Here is a 20,250-nt window from a genome sequence, read left to right as displayed (position 1 = left end):
TCAATTATACATGCTCATGTGGAATGTGATGAACACTGTGTTATGGATTTATTTTATATACAACTATATATTTCACAGGTTGCATGATTTTGTGGATGCATAGTATGGTAGTTGTGAGGTGATGGTTGTAATATTGACAGTCTGAGGCACGGTGCGACCGAGGTTCTTTTCAATACCGTGGGCTCAGAGATCAGTGTTACAGTTATGACCACGGATGTGTGATTGGATGCTATGAATGTTATGGATGCATGTAGATGCATATGGTTAGGATCACATCTTAGTGCTATAACTCTTTGCCAATAAGGGTAAGGTATTGGCTAATCCCACTCGGTGGTTGGTCGCAGAGGACTACTACCCCCAGATACGACGTACTGTATCCTAAGAGGGCACAGCATGGTATGACGTACTGTACACATGACTGTCGAACAGCATGGGGGACCGAGGTCCTTTCCAAAACCATAGCTGTTACTTTCTAGGGGTTGGCCAGGGGACTAAGATTCTTTCCAAGACTGGCTGACTTCTGCTCGCAACTAGCTTGTATCTCTGAGGCTCGACGTACTAGGAAGGGGATACCACCTACGTTGCTTATAGCTAGACCCATATATTAAGACTTAGTAACTAGAATGGATATTTATAAACAAAATAGATCATATGGTTATGCGTCTGTAGATATTACTGTGAGTGTGTTGGCACCATGATGTTGTGTGTGATTGCATGCTCATCCCTCACTGGGCTTGTAAAGCTCACCCCTCGTGGATTTATATTTTTAGATGGTGGAACTTGAGCTAAAGTGGATCGAGACTCGACAATGGTTATGAGGTTGTGTCAATGAGACATGTGGTGGAGTACTGAGATTTCCTTTGCTTTAAGATTTAATTATTATGCTTGTCAGATGTGATTATATTATGGTAATTATGAGTTATAATTCAATTGTGTCTATAATTATTATTTATCATTTGGATTTGATCACCATGGGTTATGTAAAATATAAATTTTTCCTTATATACATACTCTGATTTGGTAGAAGATTTTGTACTTGTGTAAGTTCATCGCTACATTAGATCCTGGTGGTTCAGGCTGACTGGTACGGCTAAAGTATCCAGTTCCGCATACCTTAGCCTAATTTGAGGTAGGGTGTGACACTAACAAGGGATTGGCAATAAACTTGTAAAGGAGATTCCAAAGAGAAATAGTTCTGAAGTCATTCATAGAAACCGCACCTTCCTTTTTAGGGATGACACAAAAGAAAGTGCGGTTGATCCCACTGATTTGGTTAGGGTTATAAATGAAACTAAGAACCGCAAGAATGAGGTTGTTGCAGATGATATTCCAATAGGCGGAGAAGAAATCTATATTGATGCCATCGGGACCTGGGGCTTTATTGGCCTTATGGAATAGGATGGCCGATAAGATTTCCTCCTCATTGAGAATGAACTTGAGGAAAAGGAGAAACTCATCAGTGACAAACTTATTGAGGAGGTTTGGGGGGATGGGGGAGGACAAAAGAGCCCTGAAAGTGAGACGGCTACCAACTTGATGAGATCGGGGAATATAGATCAATTCCAGAGGAGATAAGCTTAGGGATAGTGTTGGCATTATTCCTAGTTTTGAGAGAGCGATGGAAATAAACAGAATTAGAGTCACCCAAATCAACCCATTTGATGAGGGCTTTCTAACGGAGGAAGCTTTCTTCTTGATCCAAAACCAATGATAAATCAGTAGCAGCAGCTTTCTCTTCCTCAGCCAGAACAAGGTTAAGGAGATCATACTGGAGTCTGGATTGAATGAAGTGAAGCTTGTCTCAACAGGAGGGAACCCGAGAGATGTTCCCAAAGGTGGAAGAATTCCAAAGCTTTAGGGTAACTTTCACATTCTTGAGCTTTTCGACAAATGCCAAGAGAAATGAGAGGGAGCGAGGAGTGGGAATGTTCCAAGCACTATAGACTAAAGGGTGAAAATCGAGGTGGGAGATCCACATAACAAAGAACTTGAAAGGCTTAGGACCAAAGGAGCGGAAGGGGAGGATATGGATGGAGATGGGACTATGGTCTGAAATCCCAGGAAGGTCAAAGCAGGCATGCGAAGAGGGATAAGAGTCAAGCCAAGTTTCATTGACAAGGGCCCTATCAAGCTTACAAGCCACCCAAAGATTGCCTGATCTTCTATTGCCCCAAGTAAGCATGACTCGTGACCATTTGGGATAGGTGACATTAAGATCATCAATGCAGTCATTGAAAGAATCAACTACCTGGGAATTAATGGGTTTTCACCCATGCTTTTCATAACTGAAGTGGATTACATTGAAGTCTCCTACAATTCCCCAAGGCCTGGATCCCGTGAGGGGGCAAATGAGAGCAGATCAAACCAAAGGGGAAGCCTAAGAGAGGCCCAATTATAAGCATAAATGATTGAGCAAAAGCAGATGAAGGGACCAGAATGATAGGAGATAGAGATGTGGATGGCTTGGGCAGAGGAGGATTAAATAGAGATGCTCAGGAAGGAGGGGTCTCAAAGAATCCAAATTCTCCCATTAAAGCTGTGGAGGTAGTTAAAAGCAAAGGACCAAGAGGGGCAATCCAGGAGGCATTGGCCTCCAGGACATGAGTTTCCAAAAGACAACAAAGGTTCGACTTTGAGGAGCTAATACGGGATCTGATATCAGCTTGTTTGGCCGAGGAATTAAGACCTCGAATATTCCAATTGGTCCATGGAATCATTAGGAAACAGGGATGGGCATCGAACGTTTGGACAAGCTAGGGGGTCATGGGGTGGGGGGACCCTGGGTGGAGGGAGGCCGACGGCTATAACTAATGACAGGGGAGACAATGGGTGTGGATGTGGATTTAGTGGTGATGGAGGATTTTTTACTTTGTTTTCTATGGATGGAAGTGGAGGCTATGTTGTTGGTGATGGGCAGGGAGATGGGATTATGGATGAGGTTCATCAGTGGGACAGAAGGCATCTCATCCAATAAGTCAACTAGAGAGGCTTGTTGAAAACTATGCAAAGCAAGAGAACTAGTGCAGATAGAATTTCCATTAGTAGCTATATGGTTGATTCTGTTCAGTTGCCGAAGAGGATCATAAGAGGGAGATATGGGCTTTACAATGTCGATGATGTCCTAGCAAGGTCGGGAACCATCAGAGGTGTCTCGAGTGGACCCTAAGGAGCAGGGCAGCAGTGAAGAAGGTTTGGAAAGGCCTTCAGAGGCCGACGAAATCAAGGGGGAGCTTGTGTTCGAGCTGGTGCAGGTATCAGAGAGGCCTTCCAAGGCCAATAGAGGCACGGGAGCCAGCAATGAAGAAGGGTTGGCAAGGCCTTCAAAGGCCGACGAAATCAGGCAAGAGCTGGTACCCAAGTTGATGCAGGTAGCAAAAAGGCCTTCTAAGGCCAGTAGAGATGCAAAGTAGAGGATTGAAGTATCCTCAACAACTGGGCAGTTGTCTAAGGCTGGAACAGTAGCAGAAGGCAAAGCCATCGAGCTTAGCAAAGCGAAAATAACAGTGACGGTCGACGAGTGAAATGAGTGGAGCAATTGGAAATGGTAGTAAACGACAACGTCAGGCAAAGGAGGTGACCAACAGTATTCGAGCAATGAGTATCAGCGTCGAGTGAAGAAAATGAGAGCTACGGTTTAGGAAGGTTAGGGTTAAATGGGTCGGGTTGAGGGTTGGTAGGAAGGGTATGGATAGTCGGGTCAAGTAAAGGGTTGGGTGGATTTGGATGGGTAAAAGAATGAGATGGGTTATAAAGGTTAACCAAGTATAATGGGTGGTCCGATGGGTATTTGGAAAATTTGTTTAACAATTGGACCGGAAGGAATTGGTTCAATAGAATAAAGGGTGGTTTAGAAATGGTCTGGTTCAACTGGTTGGGATAAGGGGGTTAAGGGTTGAAGAAATGGGGTTAAGGATCGTAGACTGAGTGCTGGTAGGAGAGGCAGCAGAAGCAGGGAGAGGAAGCAAAGGAGGAAGGATTTAGGGGTATCAAGTGACGGATCTAAGAGCAACGAGTGTCCAGCCTAGCAATCCAGAGGGAGAGAGGACTCTCGAGGAAGAACCTAGGAAGTAGCAATGGCGTGCTAGTTGGGAGGTGGATGAACAATTCCATCAACAGGGTCTAATATATCCAGGATCAAGAAAGGATTGGGACCAACGGTTAATGGCATCGGTAGAGGACCAGAGGTCTGAAGGTGCGATGACTCTATTACGTGAGGAGCAGAAGCAGATGTCGTCGTTTGGGCGTGTCGATATCTATTTTTCCTGTTTCTTTTGGTGTTTTGTTCCTTAAAGATGGCATACTGAGAGTAATCAATGATAAGAGTATGATTATTGTTGGGAGCTTGAGCGCAAGTGGGAGCTTGATCAGTAGATGGGAATTTCTCACACAACGCAGTCTTATGCCCAAAACATTTACAAAACAAACAGGATGGGGGCAGCCAGTCATACTTGACTTATTGGATATAGGAGTGGCCTTCTCCATCCATGATTATAACCAAGCATTGGAGGACATGATCTGCTTCCACTTCAATAAATTTTCTTGCAAAAGTATGTCCATGGTTTTAGTGCATTTGTTGAAGTATAGGGGTTTGCCGATGAGGGAACCAACTAGGCTGAGGCCCTTTACACAACAAAAATGAAGGGGGAGGTTGGGGAAGACAACCCAAAGAGGGATGGAGGAGGGCTCGGTTCTATTGAACAATGTGCGAGTGTCCCATTACCTCAAAACAATAAGCTTCTTCCCAACATACTAAGGTCCTCCGTCGATTGGCAATAGCTTTATCGGAGTTAGAGTCAAAGTTAAAGATGAAGGCCCCGTTGTCAAGCATATACGTGGATAGGGAGCAAGCAGGTTTCCATTGATTCAAAAGGGAGGTTTTCACAATGGAGAATGGAGGTCTGCTGCCCAGAAAAGAGCCTACAACACAATTATTCCATTTCTGAATCTCTAAATCTAGAAGGCCATGTGGATAAAGGCCAATGGGGGAGGAGTTGTAGGTAGTTTGAAAGAAGAGGGTATGGCTAGCAGTAGGAGGAGTGGAGGAGGAGACAACTATACTCCAGGAACGGAGTGCAGAAGAAGGTTGTTGGGAAAAAGGAGAGGGGGAGGGTGTTGGATAGGGGCATGATGAGTGGCCGTCGGGAGGGGGGGAGGTTATCGTTGGGGGGAGAGGAGGTAACGGTGGTTGGGCCGTTGGAGGGGAAAGGGGCATTGTTGGTCAAGGCATATGGAAGAGAGGTTCTAGCCTATTCGATGATTTTTTATGACTTCTCATCGAAGAATCACCTCATTAGTGCTGCCCTATTAGGAATTAGAGAGACAAAGGAAGAAGAGAGGGTGGTAAATGGGAGGTGATAGAGGGTTGCAATAGGAGAGAGAAAGAAGAGAGGGAGGATGAAAACATAAATCAGATTTGGAGGCTCTGATACCAGTTAACAGCAATATTAGAGCTGAATGCTTGAGATCAGTCAAACCAATTTATAATAAAGAGAAAACAAAAAATACAAGTATGCCCCCTCCATCCGACTAGAGGGGGAAAAGTCGGAAAAGTCAAAAATGCCCCTGCGGCACCCTTAAGTACATATTTTAACAAAAAAGGAAGAAGGGAAGAATCAAAGAAAAGGCCGTCCATATGCTACCCATGGAATGAAGTAACCATCCCATTACTCATGGTTTAAAGTATCGGTATGTATCGTACCATATCGGCCGATGTATATCCGTACCGGCCCTCACCAATACGATACATGGAATTTTTAAAACCTTTTGTATCGATACGTAACCTACGATACACATCAATAAGCACCAATACACCACTTATACACACTGATACAATAAGAACTGATACTCTATGGAAAATAAAAAATCGAGGTGAAATATACATTTTGGTACATATCAATATGTATCTACCCATACATATCGATACGGTATGATACGTATCGATACGGTGCGATACATACCGATACGGTGTGGTACGGTCATATAATGGCCAAGATGAATCATTTTTAAAAAAAACACAATTTTTTTAAGGAGTTTTGTCCAAAATTGCAGCCAACCATTTTTCTCTCTAACTAAAGTGGAAATCAAGGTTGGTAAAAAGGATTTTACATTTATAGGACAACTACAAACCTTGGATTCTTAGTGCGATACTCTCAATTTAGTGTTTATGCGTAATACATGTTATATATAGCTTTTTTAACATTTTTTTATGCAAAAGTGCATAAAAAATGTTCCCTTTCCATTTATGTGTGTATCTTTAGCGTATCTCCGATATGAAATGATACCCTCCGATATATATCGTAATTTTGGCCGACCCATACTGAAATTTAATCCTTACCATCACTGTGAGATTAAGACTCTCCCAATCATCATAGGAAGAATCCCCCTTTTTTGGCTCCTTCACTTTGCCACTAATATATCCCATCAACCTTCCACTCCCAACAAGCATCTTAACGGATTGAGCCCACTCAAGATAATTCCTCCCATTAAGTTTCACTATGGTGATCATCATCACAAGATTGTAACTTCTGGAGTTTAAGGTACTCTAACCTTGATTTTCAACTTGAATACCATCCTTTGGTGTAACTTCAGCTGCCATTCCTCTGCTTCAAGGCTTCAGTTGCAAAATATCATAGATATGTTCACTGTAGGGCTTTAGAAGAAAATCATGGGTATGATAAAAATAAAAAAATCACAGGCTTTAATTGGTACTGTGTTTAAGAGTCAAGTCAAGCCTACTCTGATACCATGATGAAAGAGTGAGACAGTGACTCTCAAACCTATAAGAGACAAAGAGAGAGAGAGAAGGAGATTCAAGGTCGAAAATAGACCCCATGCCTCCTATTTATACATTCACATATAGAAGCCCTTATACAAGTGAAAAGGTGAAAATGCTACTAATATACGATACAAAAGATATGGGTCGATCCATCGGGTTGGGTCATACCATACTGCAGAAGCTGCGTCACCACACCCCATACGAGATCAGTGATGAGAGGCCCAAGCCCTCTGCTACCATCAAAGACCCCACAAGATTTCTCCTTCAGGTCGCCACCAAAAATGTCGGAGCAGGGCAATGTTCAAAATGGGTACAAGAAATAAAGACATACATAACATCTAATAACAACAACAAGGTTTACTATGGGTCTACCCAAGTGCACAATTGTCAATAGTAGAAAGGCAATAGCAGAATTGTATATATTTCAAATTTGCAAGGGGGAGTAGCAGAACATAATCAACCAGAATCTCAAGATAACTTAGGAAGGTAGGGGAGAGGGATGAGCAAGGTACTAAATAAAGGGCAAAGATAAACTTGGAATGAAACCATTTAATAGACATAAATTGAATGACAAACAAAAGCAAGGGTAATATTGGGAAAAAAAATAAGGGTTTGGAAAGCAAACTACAAATTGGACTGTCTTCAACCTTCAAATGGGGAGCAGCAGTGGTAGACCAGAATGGACTTCAATTGGAAGAACTCCCTCATACCAAGCCTGTTTGAGTTGAAATTTTAGGGTCAAGGCCATCACTCAAAGACCTTCCAAATGCAACCAACTGCAACTAGAAAAATCAAGTAGCAAGGGAGAAATGATGTTCTGAAACTGCATCTGGTGGTAGAAGGAACCAGTTCAGCAACTCAAGTGGTTAACCACAAACCATGTAGGCTTTTGCTACCAAACTTCACAGGTTGGATTCCCCCTAGGGGTAGTTATTAACACCAAATCTCAAGGTGAAAAGATGAGCGATATGGGAGATAAACCTGATACTGTGCAACTGTAACTAACACCAAAAACAGAACACCAATATTAACCACTAAGTGAACAGCAGTAAATAGGGAGGAAAGAAAAAGAACAAAACAAAATAGCATCAAGGAAAGCAGATAAGAAAGAGAGAGGACATCCCAAAATAGCAGCCCCAAATTTCTTATTTCAGAAAACCCCATTACAGGGCAACTGCAGGGTGTAAAAGAAAGCCACAAACGTAGAAGTTACGGCTAAATTTCAGCAGCAATGACAGACACCAGTACCGCAAGATAAGATGTATCTCAGATATCGAACTCAGAGAAAACAGGTTCAGCAGGGTATACATAATACATCTTCATGCACTGGATCTTCTTTAACATAATAAACCCTAGTTTTCATATTGATTCAACAAGGAACTACATCATGAACTAAATGAGAACAGAGCAGCAATAGGTGGCTTCACACCACAATGAATAACCCTAAAAGGAAATCTCAAAACAGCAGAGAGAAGAAACAGTTGCAACTTGCAACCCACTGATCAAACCTGCTCTGGTACCATGTTACAACAGCTTTTCCCAAAAGCTCGAGTTGTTAAGTAAGGGCCACAACAATGTATATCATCAAACACCAACACCCCCCCCCCCACCTTGGCACGTGCAGGACCACATTCACACACAAAGACACATGGCTCTACATGTGGCACCAAGTGAACACAAAGCGTAGGGGCACAACAACATATAACACAAACCCCTCGCACTTACCAGAGATCGAACACCTGACCTACTAGCTAGGACACCATATGACAAGATAGGAATAGGTAATTATCAGTGTAGCATAGAAGAAAGGAAGAAATGAAGAAAAGGCCGTCCGTATGGCTAGACTGGATTAGAGTAATCACTAGGGAAGCATGTTTATTTATAATATAAACTGTGTGTAATTACAAATAAGGACAATAACCCTAATGGAACCTAAAGACAACACTTATGAAGAACTACAAATAACCCCTTGACAGAAAAAGTATCATTACAAAACATTCCAGCACTTCTCAACAGCCTTTTTGTAGATGATTTTTCTAGTTAAATACAGGTATAATTTATCATAATAAATACATTATCTAACAGGCTAGACTAGTCCTGAAAATGCAGTTGTGTTGTGTGATAATGCCAGTATTTTATGGAGAATGTTTACACTGCAGCAGTATTTTCATCTTCTCCAATTTTTCTGCAACTGCTTGTGGAAACAATATCAGATAATACATGTACAATAACTCAATCTTATGCCAATGTATTCACACCCAGAAAAAAAAAATCTGACAGATAACGTAAACTTTGATCTGTAAAACCAGGGTTTGATATAAGATTTCTAGAGGCACCTATAGTGGCTTGTTAGGACCAATTTCCAGTAACAGATTACTAACTATATGAGAGCATTCGTATTTACTGTGTGAGTACCTGATTTGATGTTCCAAGGTATGGACTAGGAAATACATTTGACTCTGAAATTGAATCTGGATGCCTGACTGAATAGGGACCTTGCAGATTTTCTCTGGCTTCCTTTATCATATAGAATATATATTAAGAAAAGGCCTGGCAAGGCCTCCCTGGATCATGATTACCCATTCTGCTGTCTACTATAGAGACAATACTTAGGGTTCTTGTAGAACAAAATTTTAAGGGAAAAGAATTCTAACAATCTTGAATTGGTATCTAAATCCCTGAATTTCAGAGCTGTGGCTGACATGAGTAGTTTATAAGTCTCCCATTCAAGATACTGGTTCTTTTCTTACACTGAAATCAGTGATTCATTCCAATTGGTAGCTGAGCTTGATCTAACAGTAGTGCTCCAAATTCAATATTCCATCAAGTTTGGGGTCGCTGGTCAGGAATTCGAGATGGTTGCTCAGTTCTGGTCACTCAAATAAAGATGTTTATTGCGAGTCTTGTAATGCCAAGCTTCTCGAACTTTATTCTTCCTTTTTTCCCCCATTTACTCCTTTCCAACTCTCTTCAGCCACGAACTTCAGTTGCAGCATAGACTTTAATAGTCTAAATACCATCTATTAGGGTCTCTGATGTACTTAATTTAACAAACTCCATGAAGTAAAACATTCAATTATAATAATCAACCAGGGCAATTTGAAGATTCAAACATAAAAATAAAAATTCCATCGAAAAGCACTCAGCCACTACCCACCAGGTTGCTCCTCTACTCTTGGCCACAGGAAATCAACCTTGGTAGAAAGGCAAGCCCCAGAGGCAATCGCCACCGCAGTGACTGCAACATGAGCCAGCGCTGAAGTAACCGCTGCATGAGGACCAGACCCAGTAGCAGCCGCTGCCGCCGCTGCAATTACATTCCCCAAGCTACACACCGAACTCAACGATGAAGAAATTGCAAATTTCGGAACAATTTGATCCAATACACAGCGGATCTTCAATGAGCTTCGACTAAACCCATATGGGTAATGATTAAACGGAACCCTAGAGAAAAATTTTGAGCTTCTATGCCCTAACATCACCCAATTTTGATGCCCTAACTCTCTACAGGTGCATGAAGACATGCTTGATTGTTTGTTGCTAAGATTAGCTTCTGCGTTGGCTTTGAAGGGATCACATGTTAGGGAATCAAGTTGAGAAGAGGAAGAATTGGGATTATATGAAAAGATTGATTCATTTCAATTGAGATTTGATCGGAGATTCTCTATTTCTGCCACGCCAATGGCGTAGAACGGCGGGAAAATGTGTGGTTGTGAACTTGGGAACGAAGCCTCTGGATTCCGTGGTTGCCGTTATTCTTCTGTTTATTCATGATAGGGTAGAAGTAGTCTAAGCTAATTCTGTAGGACATAGTGTCCTTATCGTGGGATTGGGATCTACTAATTCATTCTTTTTTTAAATCATAATAGTGGGGACCCACTACTCGTATTTTATGGTTGGAAGGTTTTTGTTGAATAGCCGGAACAAATTTTTTGATTTCACGTAGTTGGAAAGGGTCAACAGTTGTGAATCCCGTCACATAGATATATGGGTTTGTACTTACCGTGTCTTCCTCATAGTTAGTAAATTCATATATAATATGCGGATTTTTGCAATAGTTGAACATTTCAATAAAAAATTTATAATTTGACGTATCAATTCAAGAAATTCATATTATATGTGTATTTTATAAGTACTGTATTATATTCATTTTAAACGTGTAGAATACATTTTATACTTATTAATACATTTAATTTGGGACAAAAAAAAAATCAACCCCAAAATCAAAACGACACTTATTCATTTCCGTAGGTTTCTCAATTTTGAGAATAATGTGGATGACATGTGTCTCACTTTTTTATTTTATTAATTCCAACCCCCCTTTCTATATTGCCCCTTCCTCTCTCCTTTGTTACCTTATACTCTTTATTTAACTCCATCTCAAGCTTGTCTTAAATCTATTAATCAAATACCTTGTGTCTACCCTCTTGTTCTCTATCCATTAGCCTATTTAGTCTATTTAATTATAATTTTACCATCCAATTTAAAATCTTACCATGATTATGAGTCTATGTTATTACGATTGAACTATTGAATACCTGATTGGAAATATACGCGATCTGATTCCGGTTTTAGAATCCGGATCCACATCAGTAGGGGTTGCTATGGATTTTCTTATTTGATAAGATAATATCAATGATGATATTTTAATTTGTTAAATGATTATTCACATGTTATTATTATTATTATTATTATTATTATTATTATTATTATTATTATTATTATTATTATTATTTGGACAAATTTATACTATTATTTGCTATAATAGAAAGTGGTTGATGGATCACCTATCAACATTGGCTATGCTAGACATGATTAAATTTAATTAATATTAAATATAAAAAAGTAAAAATAAAAAATTAAATAGGTAGGGAGGGAAGTAGATAATTTGCACACTGCAGTTGTTTTCAACAGAGTTCCCTAGACATAGATAACAATTTAGATAGGCATTCCATTGCAAGGATGAAGAAATATGGCTCATGTGACATCCTTGTCTGATACCTCTTGAAGGGTCTATATGTAGTTAAAGTCATTGCCATTGAGTTTAATAGAAAAATAAGATGAAGAAATAAGAATGCCATGAGGTCACACCATTTGTCACGAATTCTAAAAATTCAAAGATTGCTCATATAAAAACTCATTCAGGCCTGTCATATGCTTTAGACATGTCTATTTTGAGAGCAAGCAAACCTCCTTTTCCTTTTTTACGCTTTAGGTAATGAAAGATTTATTATGCTAAAACTATATTCTTAGTGATCCGACGTCTGGCACAAACCAAGACTGCTTGGGAAAGGAAATAATGTTTTGAATAAAGGATTCCAGCCCATTAACCATTAATTTGGCTACCATTTGGGTCTCGATGCTACAGATTCTCACTCAGTGTGGACTTGCAACAGCCAAGTTAAAAAACTACATCGGAGTTTTAGCTTTAGGAATGATCTTTTGATGCCAAAGTCAATAACAGATCAATCAAGGAGGAAGGAAGAGAATGTAGAGTCCAGTGTGTTTCCCTACAAAAATTACTTACCCTAATTTCGCTAACTTTCCGCTACATGCTAGATTGGTCTTCTTGCTCATTGGTTGTTGAGTCGCTTTCTTTGCTGACTTAGACATTAAGGCCATTTGTAGATTGGTCCTTGTCAATGATGATGTGGCAAATCTTGTAATGGTTAACCTGACCATGGCTCAGCCTAGATAAAATAAATATTAACTCCAACCATGGTGTAGTCTGGTGACCGTGATTGAGTTGGGGGGTTATGGATGTCATTGTCTCCAGGGCCACGCCAATAGGAACTAGGTGACATATGGTAGATAGGGGACCATCCCTTGAACATAGCACGTGTCCGATGTGGTTTGTGGTATATGGAGTTGACCATCATTTATGTGAATTGGAACCATGGGGCAAGGATGGCCAAATGGCATGGTACCGACTGTAGTGCTTTCCAATTAGGGGTAGTGGGACTGATCGTTCTACTCAATGACCCAATGGGAGTGAATGGTATCGATCCAGAGGTTGTTGCTAGGGATGGTCGCTGGTGATGGTACCAACCAAACTTTGAGGGTTGGTCGTCTCCTTAGCTACTCATGTTCTTCTCCCATTTGCTAGTCACATTAGGGTATATTAGTTGCCCCCACTTCCTTATCGTTGGTCTTATGCCAAAGGTCGAGGGAGTACTAAAGAGATCCCTTTCTCCTTCCCTCTCCATAATATGAATTCGGGTGAGATCCCAAGGTTTCGAAACTCAATAAATGTGGGCCGTTCATGTTACATCATTGGTGATGGACCGTCACATCAAAGCAGTGGGGGTTTAGCCTTACCCTCCTCGATCATCATAATTACTAGTTGTACCTAGGTGATATTCAAATATTATGGCATCAGAGGATTGCATGTGCCGGGTTCTCTTTGGGGTAGATGGTCATTTGCAGTATCGAGGGATTGAGGTGATCTCAACCATCCTTTGCAATGGACGATCTACGACGGGGATGCACACTTCTATGATTTCACTGAGGTTATAAGTTGGATTTGGGGTAGGGTGCCCCTTTATCTTCGCATCCCATCTTCCCTAGTTGTTATGTGGTTCTTCTTTCTCTTGCCGCTGTAATTTTCTTCCTATGGTGGTGCTGCTGAAACTCTATTGTTGGCATCTCCCCCTTGCCGCCATACTTTGCACTCATTCCTTTGTCGTGTAAACCAGTAAATCTCACTCCATCATCATTCCTTTTTCTTTTATTCCTTGCTGATGTCGTTTTCGCTCCCAGGGTTATTCATCCTGTCATTCTCTATCAGTGTCTTCCCTTTCAGCGATCATGTTAACCCTGATGTGAGGACCAGCGGTGTGATGCCGTCGCATGGGTAGGCATTTCAAAGAAACCCCAGCCCTGGGCCGGGTGGCCCAAGAGAGTTTACCCTACCACTGGTCTCTCTATTGGTGAGGTTTCCTCTATTATCACACACAAAGACTTGGCGAAATTTAGGAAGGACTATTAGATCCCGGATTCAATCCAGTTGAGGGCCCCAGAACACTAGAAGCGGGCGAACGTTGGTAGGGATGGAGAAGCTTGTTTCCATGAGTATTCTCTTTAGGCCGGCCTTCGTTTTCCTCTTCATGACTTCCTATGTCAATTGCTTTGACGCTATTATGTCGTTCCCGCCCAACTAGTCCCCAACTCTTGGAGGGCGGTGGTCGGTTTCATGATTATATGTTATAGACTTTGTAGAGAGCGGACCATCAACCTATTTGCAAATGTCTTAATGTTGGTCAGCCACAATGAGGGGATGGTTCTAATACAAGCGTCGGGATTGAAAGTTCTTAATTCTAAATGAGATTGCCGACCTCAATTCATGGGTGGAAGAATAGGTTCTTCTTCGTTAAGGATTCTATGCCTTTCCAGTTTCCCATTGTCTAGTCGGTGGTAAAGATGGGGAAGGTCAATGTGACTCCTCTCTTAGGTGATGGAACATGATATCTTTGGCCGATGTCCAGAAGTTTATCCATGTAGGTCTCTCGATCGAGGTCAGAGATGACCAGGTTTTGGCTGAGTATGGTCTGTCTCGGTGAGCATCCATTTTCGTAGACCTTCATCTGCTCCTTCTGTTATGTATTGCGGGAGTATCTCTAATCATCACTTCCTTTTTCCTAGTGTTATGACAGTGCCGATGGACTGTACCCTTTTTCTCCAAGTGGAGGAGGTCACCCCCACAGAGGGGAACCCGAAGCCGATCAGGCGAGTTCCCCAATTGCCGCCTCAGATGATGCTGAAACCCTTAGAACGTGGAAGGGTAGGCTGGAAGGGAAGGAGAAGGAGGGGCCGAGCTTGAAGAAGAAGAAGAAGAAGGATGCTACTAGGGGGAGCCGAGGAAACCACAATGGGATGATGATAAGGTAGTCTTCATGGACCTAGCATTACCCTCGTCGGGGGAGGTGATAGTTTCCTCCTCTCATGGTGGCGGTGATGGGGATCCTCAGTTGGAAAGTCTTGCTAGAAGAAGAATAAGAGTGTTGACAAGAGCAAGGGGTATGCCAGAGAGGTTCGGTCTTCCATGGCTGAGTTGTACTCCCCCTCCAAACGGGGTCACGTTTGAGTAGTCGGTTGTTTATGAACCGTTAGTGGCTCACGCTGTAGTGGTTAAGGGGACGCTACCTAAGGCTCTCGTGTCTTTTGACACTTTGATCGACATGGACAACATCCAGTTGGCAAAGGTGAGGGTAACCCTTTTTTTTTTTTCTTTCTTTATGCCATTTTCGTATGTTCGTTCTTTTAATGGCCTTCTATCATGGTCAAGTGGTTCTTGGTGAGGCGTTGGCTCGAGCCAAGCATTTTTGTGGGCTCAGCCGTGATTTGAAGAAGAGGCTGGACCAATCTGAGAAGGAAACAGAAAAGTCGAACTTTGAAAAGAAGGCTAAGGCAGAGGCTAAAACTAAGGCCGATGAATGCATCTCCCTCTCTGTCACTTTCAATTAGATGGAGCTGTCTTGCTTTGAGGAAAGAAAGCATGTGATCGCGCTTGAGGAGGAACTGAACTCGAAGAAGGGGGAACAGGTTACAGCCCGCGAAGACATTAAGACCCTCAGTAAGGAGGTGCAATATGACATAAATTTCAACCCCAAGATGGAGGAGAAGCTAGAGAAGACTATAATTGAGGTTAAATGCTAGGTTCTTGAGGTTGTGTTGAACTAAAAAGCTACCAAGGAATTTCAGACAGAACTTGCATAAGCCAAGCTTGAGAATTATTTTGTCGACTATTGGGGATATCCACTCACCTCCAAAGCTTGATTCCGAGATTAGTTTTGATGATAACAAATAAATAAGAAATTTTAACGTTTATATATTAAGTGTTATGCATGAAGGAGATTATGTCAAAAATAGCATGAAGGAAATCCACTCATCCATGTTAAAATATTAAGATGTATCAAGACCCCAAGCATTGAAGAATTGAAGACTTGTGAATGCAAGAAAGCAAATAAGGATGATTGATGTTCACTTACAAAACTATAGTGAAGAATTGCAGGCAATTGGGAAGAAGCCAATATTGAAGACCTTAAGTTTAGTTATGTATAATTAGCACACACTTCAGGCGCACTACACGATATATGTGTTAGCATGAATGAGTCATTATTAACCTTAAGTTTTATATTTTTCCTTCAAATACTTGTTTGAGATTTAAAATGTAACCGCAAGCGTACGGATCAGTGTAGCTACGGGTCGAACACAGGGAGAGCAGCCACTTTATTTTTTATTTCTTTTAATAATGCGAAAGTGAACTGATTAATGGTTGTGATCTAATTCTAATTACCGTCCTAAACATATGTATCTAAAATAACGTCCTAACCAATCGTCATCTAAGAATTTAAAGACGCAAGCCACGCAATTAAAATGAAATAAATAAATAACTGAAAATAAATAACCCACGCAATTAAAAAAAAACAAATAAATAAAGGAAAAAAAATGTTGAAATAAAAATAAAGTAAAAGAAAGGGGATAAAGCTAGAGAGAGACTCACAAGTAGGTTTCTCTACTTAGCCCGAGGGATGCATCATAATATGACCTTTCCTACTTGACCAGAGAGTCACTCTTACAAGGGTTACTCTACTTGGCTTTAGGAAAAGGGAGACAATTAAAATAAAAGCAATAAATTGATGGTTCTATGGCTAGGAGGGGCAAAGCCAACACATACACTAGCCATGAACCTTGGGGGAAAGTGATAGCAATAATGTAACGACTGAAAATAAAAATCCTAAATTAAGAAAGAAAGGGTAGTCAGAAGAGGGAATGAGAGGGGGGAGAGAAGACTACTGAAGGAGCCTACTTACTTGAATCAATGCTTGAACTTGAAAAAAAAATTGCTCCACGGCTCGTGATCATATCACCTAGATCTAAGCCTAGAACTATAACTTAAAAAATTACAACTCAATTGCATAAATCATAAACATAAAAATGTTGAATAAGACTAAAAGAGTGCTTGCATTAATTGACATAAAAAACTATTACAAAAGTGATTAAAGCAAAAATAGAGAAGAACTAAAACTAAAGAGTGAGAGAGGGAGAGAGAGAGAGCAATTAAAAGAAAAAACTAGAAGAAGAATGAATTGTCTCTCCTCCTCTTACATAAGTTGTATTTATAGGGAATGGGGAGGTAGGGTAACAAATTTCTCTTTCCTAAAAGAGAGAAACCCACAATTGATAGTAAGATCTTTTGAGTCCAAAAGTGCTAAGATGGAGGAGAGAGAAGAGAGAAATAAACTTGAGAAATTTCCTATAATTTTTTGCTTATTTCTTTCCTTTTTTTTCTAATTTATTTTTCTTCTTTTTCTCCCTCCAAGGGACGATTTTCTTCTTGCTTTGTGTGATTTGGACAATATTTTGGTGATGATGTGGAGGAGAGAGAAGATTTGGACAATCTTTATTTCTCCCTTTTTTTTTCTTTCCTTTTTTTTCTTCTCTTCTTGCACATGATTTTCCTTGCTTCTTTTGATGTGGAAATCCCCTCCATGCCCTTAGTGCTTTAAGTGAGTGAAAAGCAGAAAATCTTCAACAAAATTCTCTAAAAAAAACAACCATGAGATTCGAACTTGAGACCTCTTGGTGACCAAGGGAATTTTGCACACCATAGCTCACCAACTACACTAGGTAGTTGTTGTTACCAAAAACGAATCTTCAATCACTTAAGGATGTGGTCCATCGATCCTTGTTGGCATTTGGAGTATTCCTTGTACCTCTGAGACAATTGCAAACGGGCTGGTTCTGCATCTCGGTTCAGTTCTGATCCAATATTCTCTTTCTGGCCTAAAAAGAATAATCACTTGTACGAGTAACCAAACGAATGCGTACTTTTAATTGGACACGTCCATCTTGCTCAGAATTTTGTCCTCTTTGCAACCATGAAAAGAAATAAGACCTCTTTACGTGTAAAATTGGAGATATAGCGCCCGATATTTCTTAAGGCCTTGAAAATATAAAACCTGCAAAAAGAGAGTAAAACCCAAGGTAGCTCCATTCTAAATATGTAAAAGGCATGTTTTACTACCCTAAATTTCACACATAAATGTGCTCATCAGAATTCCCCCACACTTAGACTTTGCTAATCCTCGAGCAAAAGAAAAAATAAATAAACAAATAATAAAAACAAAAAAAAAAAACCTAACTCACTTTCGTAGGAATCACGGTTGAACTTAGCATGTGCAACAAGCCTTTAAATGCCTAAGTTACCCTAGTGGACGAGTTGTGTCTCGTGGGTGTTTGCAGTGAATATACACCCAAAATTCAGAATAAACAAATCCCAACCTTGGCTAAAGGTAAGGCTCATACCGATCCGAGCAAAGATAATTTCTCTTACAAGAGACCCCCACACTTGAACTTTTATTACCCTTTATCAATTCCAGGCACTAGCATATTTCTTAATTTGGAACTCACCTCGTCTCTTCCAAAACATCCTTATCTTAAGGCAAAACCACTTATGAAGAAACAGAGAACCAATGACTAAGGCGTTGGAGTGTTTTTTACCAAACATGTTACCAAGCAATAATGACATTTGCACATTTTTTTCTCCTTTTTTTTCACTAATAAACTCTATTCTAATCCACTACTTTTGGCTTGAATGATATGGTGGAGCAAACACCAGACACCCAAGTTACTATGTAGCTTCGCTTTTTGCATATGCCCACAAAGGCAGTGATGCTAGAGTTACTACAGAAGTTTCCTCCCAAGGAATTTCGATCAAGACACCACGCTTCCTGAGGCGCAATGCCCTGTCTAGTTCTAAGGGAATCAACTCTTATTCTTCTTTATACCACATTTCACATTTCATTTAAAATTGTGCATTTGTCAACCCATGCCAAATTAAAAAGAAGGTCTCAACTCCAAATCAAAGGTACAAGGAACCCACAGACTTACATATGGTCCATCACCATAAAACAGCGGTCTCTTATTTTTCAAAAGAAAGTCCCATCTCAAGACACATGCTTGTTTCTTTCTTCTCAACAAGGTTTTATACGTTCAAAATGGGTACCTTAGTCAAAACTTTTATTTTCATACATCAAGCAACCGAATGGTATGATCATTAGCCAAAAGCCAAAGTAGGACAAAAACAAAAAGAAAAACAAATAAAACAAAGTGGAAAAAAAAAAACTGGTTTCCCTCCCCCACACTTAAGTCATGCAATGTCCTCAATGCATGGAAAGAATTAAAAGCAAAGACAATGCAAGGGGGTCATACCTGATTAAAAGTTAGTCATCAATGTAAAGAGGTTCATGGAGATTCATGACCTCTTCACTACTAGTAGTAGGAAACTCGAGGAACGGTTTCAAACGCTGACCATTAACCTTCGAAATTACCCCTGTTCCTGGATTCAAAATCTCCACAGTCCCATGGGGATATACATTATGAACAATAAATGGGCCATCCCATCGGGATCTAATCTTACCAGGAAAAAGATGCAATCGAGAGTTGTACAATAAGACCTTATCACCAATTGCAAAAGATTTACGCAGAATGTGTTTATCATGGAAAGCTTTGGTCTTTTCCTTGTAAATTCTAGAACTTTCATAGGCTTCATTCCTAAGTTCCTCCAACTCAGATAGTTGGAGCCTACGATGAATTCCCGCATCAGACAAATCAAAGTTAAGCTTCTTAATGGCCCAAAAGGCCTTATGCTCCAACTCAACTGGTAAGTGACAAGCTTTCTCATACACCAAACGGTAGGGAGACTGGCCAAGGTCAGTCTTGAATGCAGTCCGATGGGCCCACAAGGCATCAATGAGCCTAAGGGACCAATCCTTACGGTTGGGATTAACAGTTTTCTCCAAGATTTGTTTGATCTGCCTATTAGACACCTCCACTTGGCCACTAGTTTGGGGGTGATAAGGGGTAGATAACTTATGGGTGATCCCATACTTTTTCATTAAGGCCTCAAAAGGCCGATTACAAAAATGAGTACCCCTATCACTAATTATTGCACGTGGTGCACCAAAGCGGGAAAAAATGTTCTCTTTGAGAAACTGGACCACCACTTTGTGGTCATTAGATTTACAAGGTATGGCCTCTATCCATTTAGAAACATAATCAACGGCCAAAAGTATGTACAAATTCCCAAAGGAATTAGGGAATGGTCCCATAAAATCGATGCCCCATACATCAAAGATCTCAACTACCAAAATAGGGTTGAGGGGCATCATGTTCCTTTTATTGATACGGCCAAGAGACTGGCAGGCAGGGCAAGCCTTGCAAAAATCAAAAGCATCTCTAAAAAGAGTGGGCCAATAAAATCCGTATTGGAGAACCTTTGCGGCAGTCTTCTTAGGTCCAAAGTGTCCACCACATGCATGATCATGACAAAAAGAGAGAATGGAATGTTGTTCATGATCAGGAGCACATCGTCGGATAATCTGATCCAGACATATCTTAAACAAATAAGGATCATCCCAGAAAAAGTGCTTAACTTGGGAATGAAACCTATACTTATCTTGGGTGGACCAGTG

At 40.6% G+C, this 20,250-nt stretch overlaps 1 protein-coding gene across 5 annotated transcripts in view; it reads right to left on the bottom strand.

Annotated features, from left to right (window-relative positions):
- Positions 1–10,516, bottom strand: part of LOC122059842 — a 127,834-nt gene extending 117,318 nt beyond the window's left edge. For 2 of the 5 annotated variants that reach the window (XM_042622879.1, XM_042622880.1), the window contains exon 1: positions 9,933–10,516. In XM_042622879.1, the coding sequence (XP_042478813.1) occupies positions 9,933–10,299 (367 nt within the window). In that variant the 5' untranslated portion in view covers positions 10,300–10,516. The remainder of the gene's footprint in view (positions 1–9,932) is intronic. The other 3 variants (XM_042622876.1, XM_042622877.1, XM_042622878.1) reach the window with 2 other exon arrangements.
- Between the last annotated feature and the right edge of the window lie 9,734 nt (positions 10,517–20,250).

Source organism: Macadamia integrifolia, chromosome 13 (genome assembly GCF_013358625.1).
Source record: "Macadamia integrifolia cultivar HAES 741 chromosome 13, SCU_Mint_v3, whole genome shotgun sequence".
NCBI classification, from domain to species: Eukaryota; Viridiplantae; Streptophyta; class Magnoliopsida; order Proteales; family Proteaceae; genus Macadamia; species Macadamia integrifolia.
This window is presented reverse-complemented; position numbering and strand designations above follow the sequence as displayed.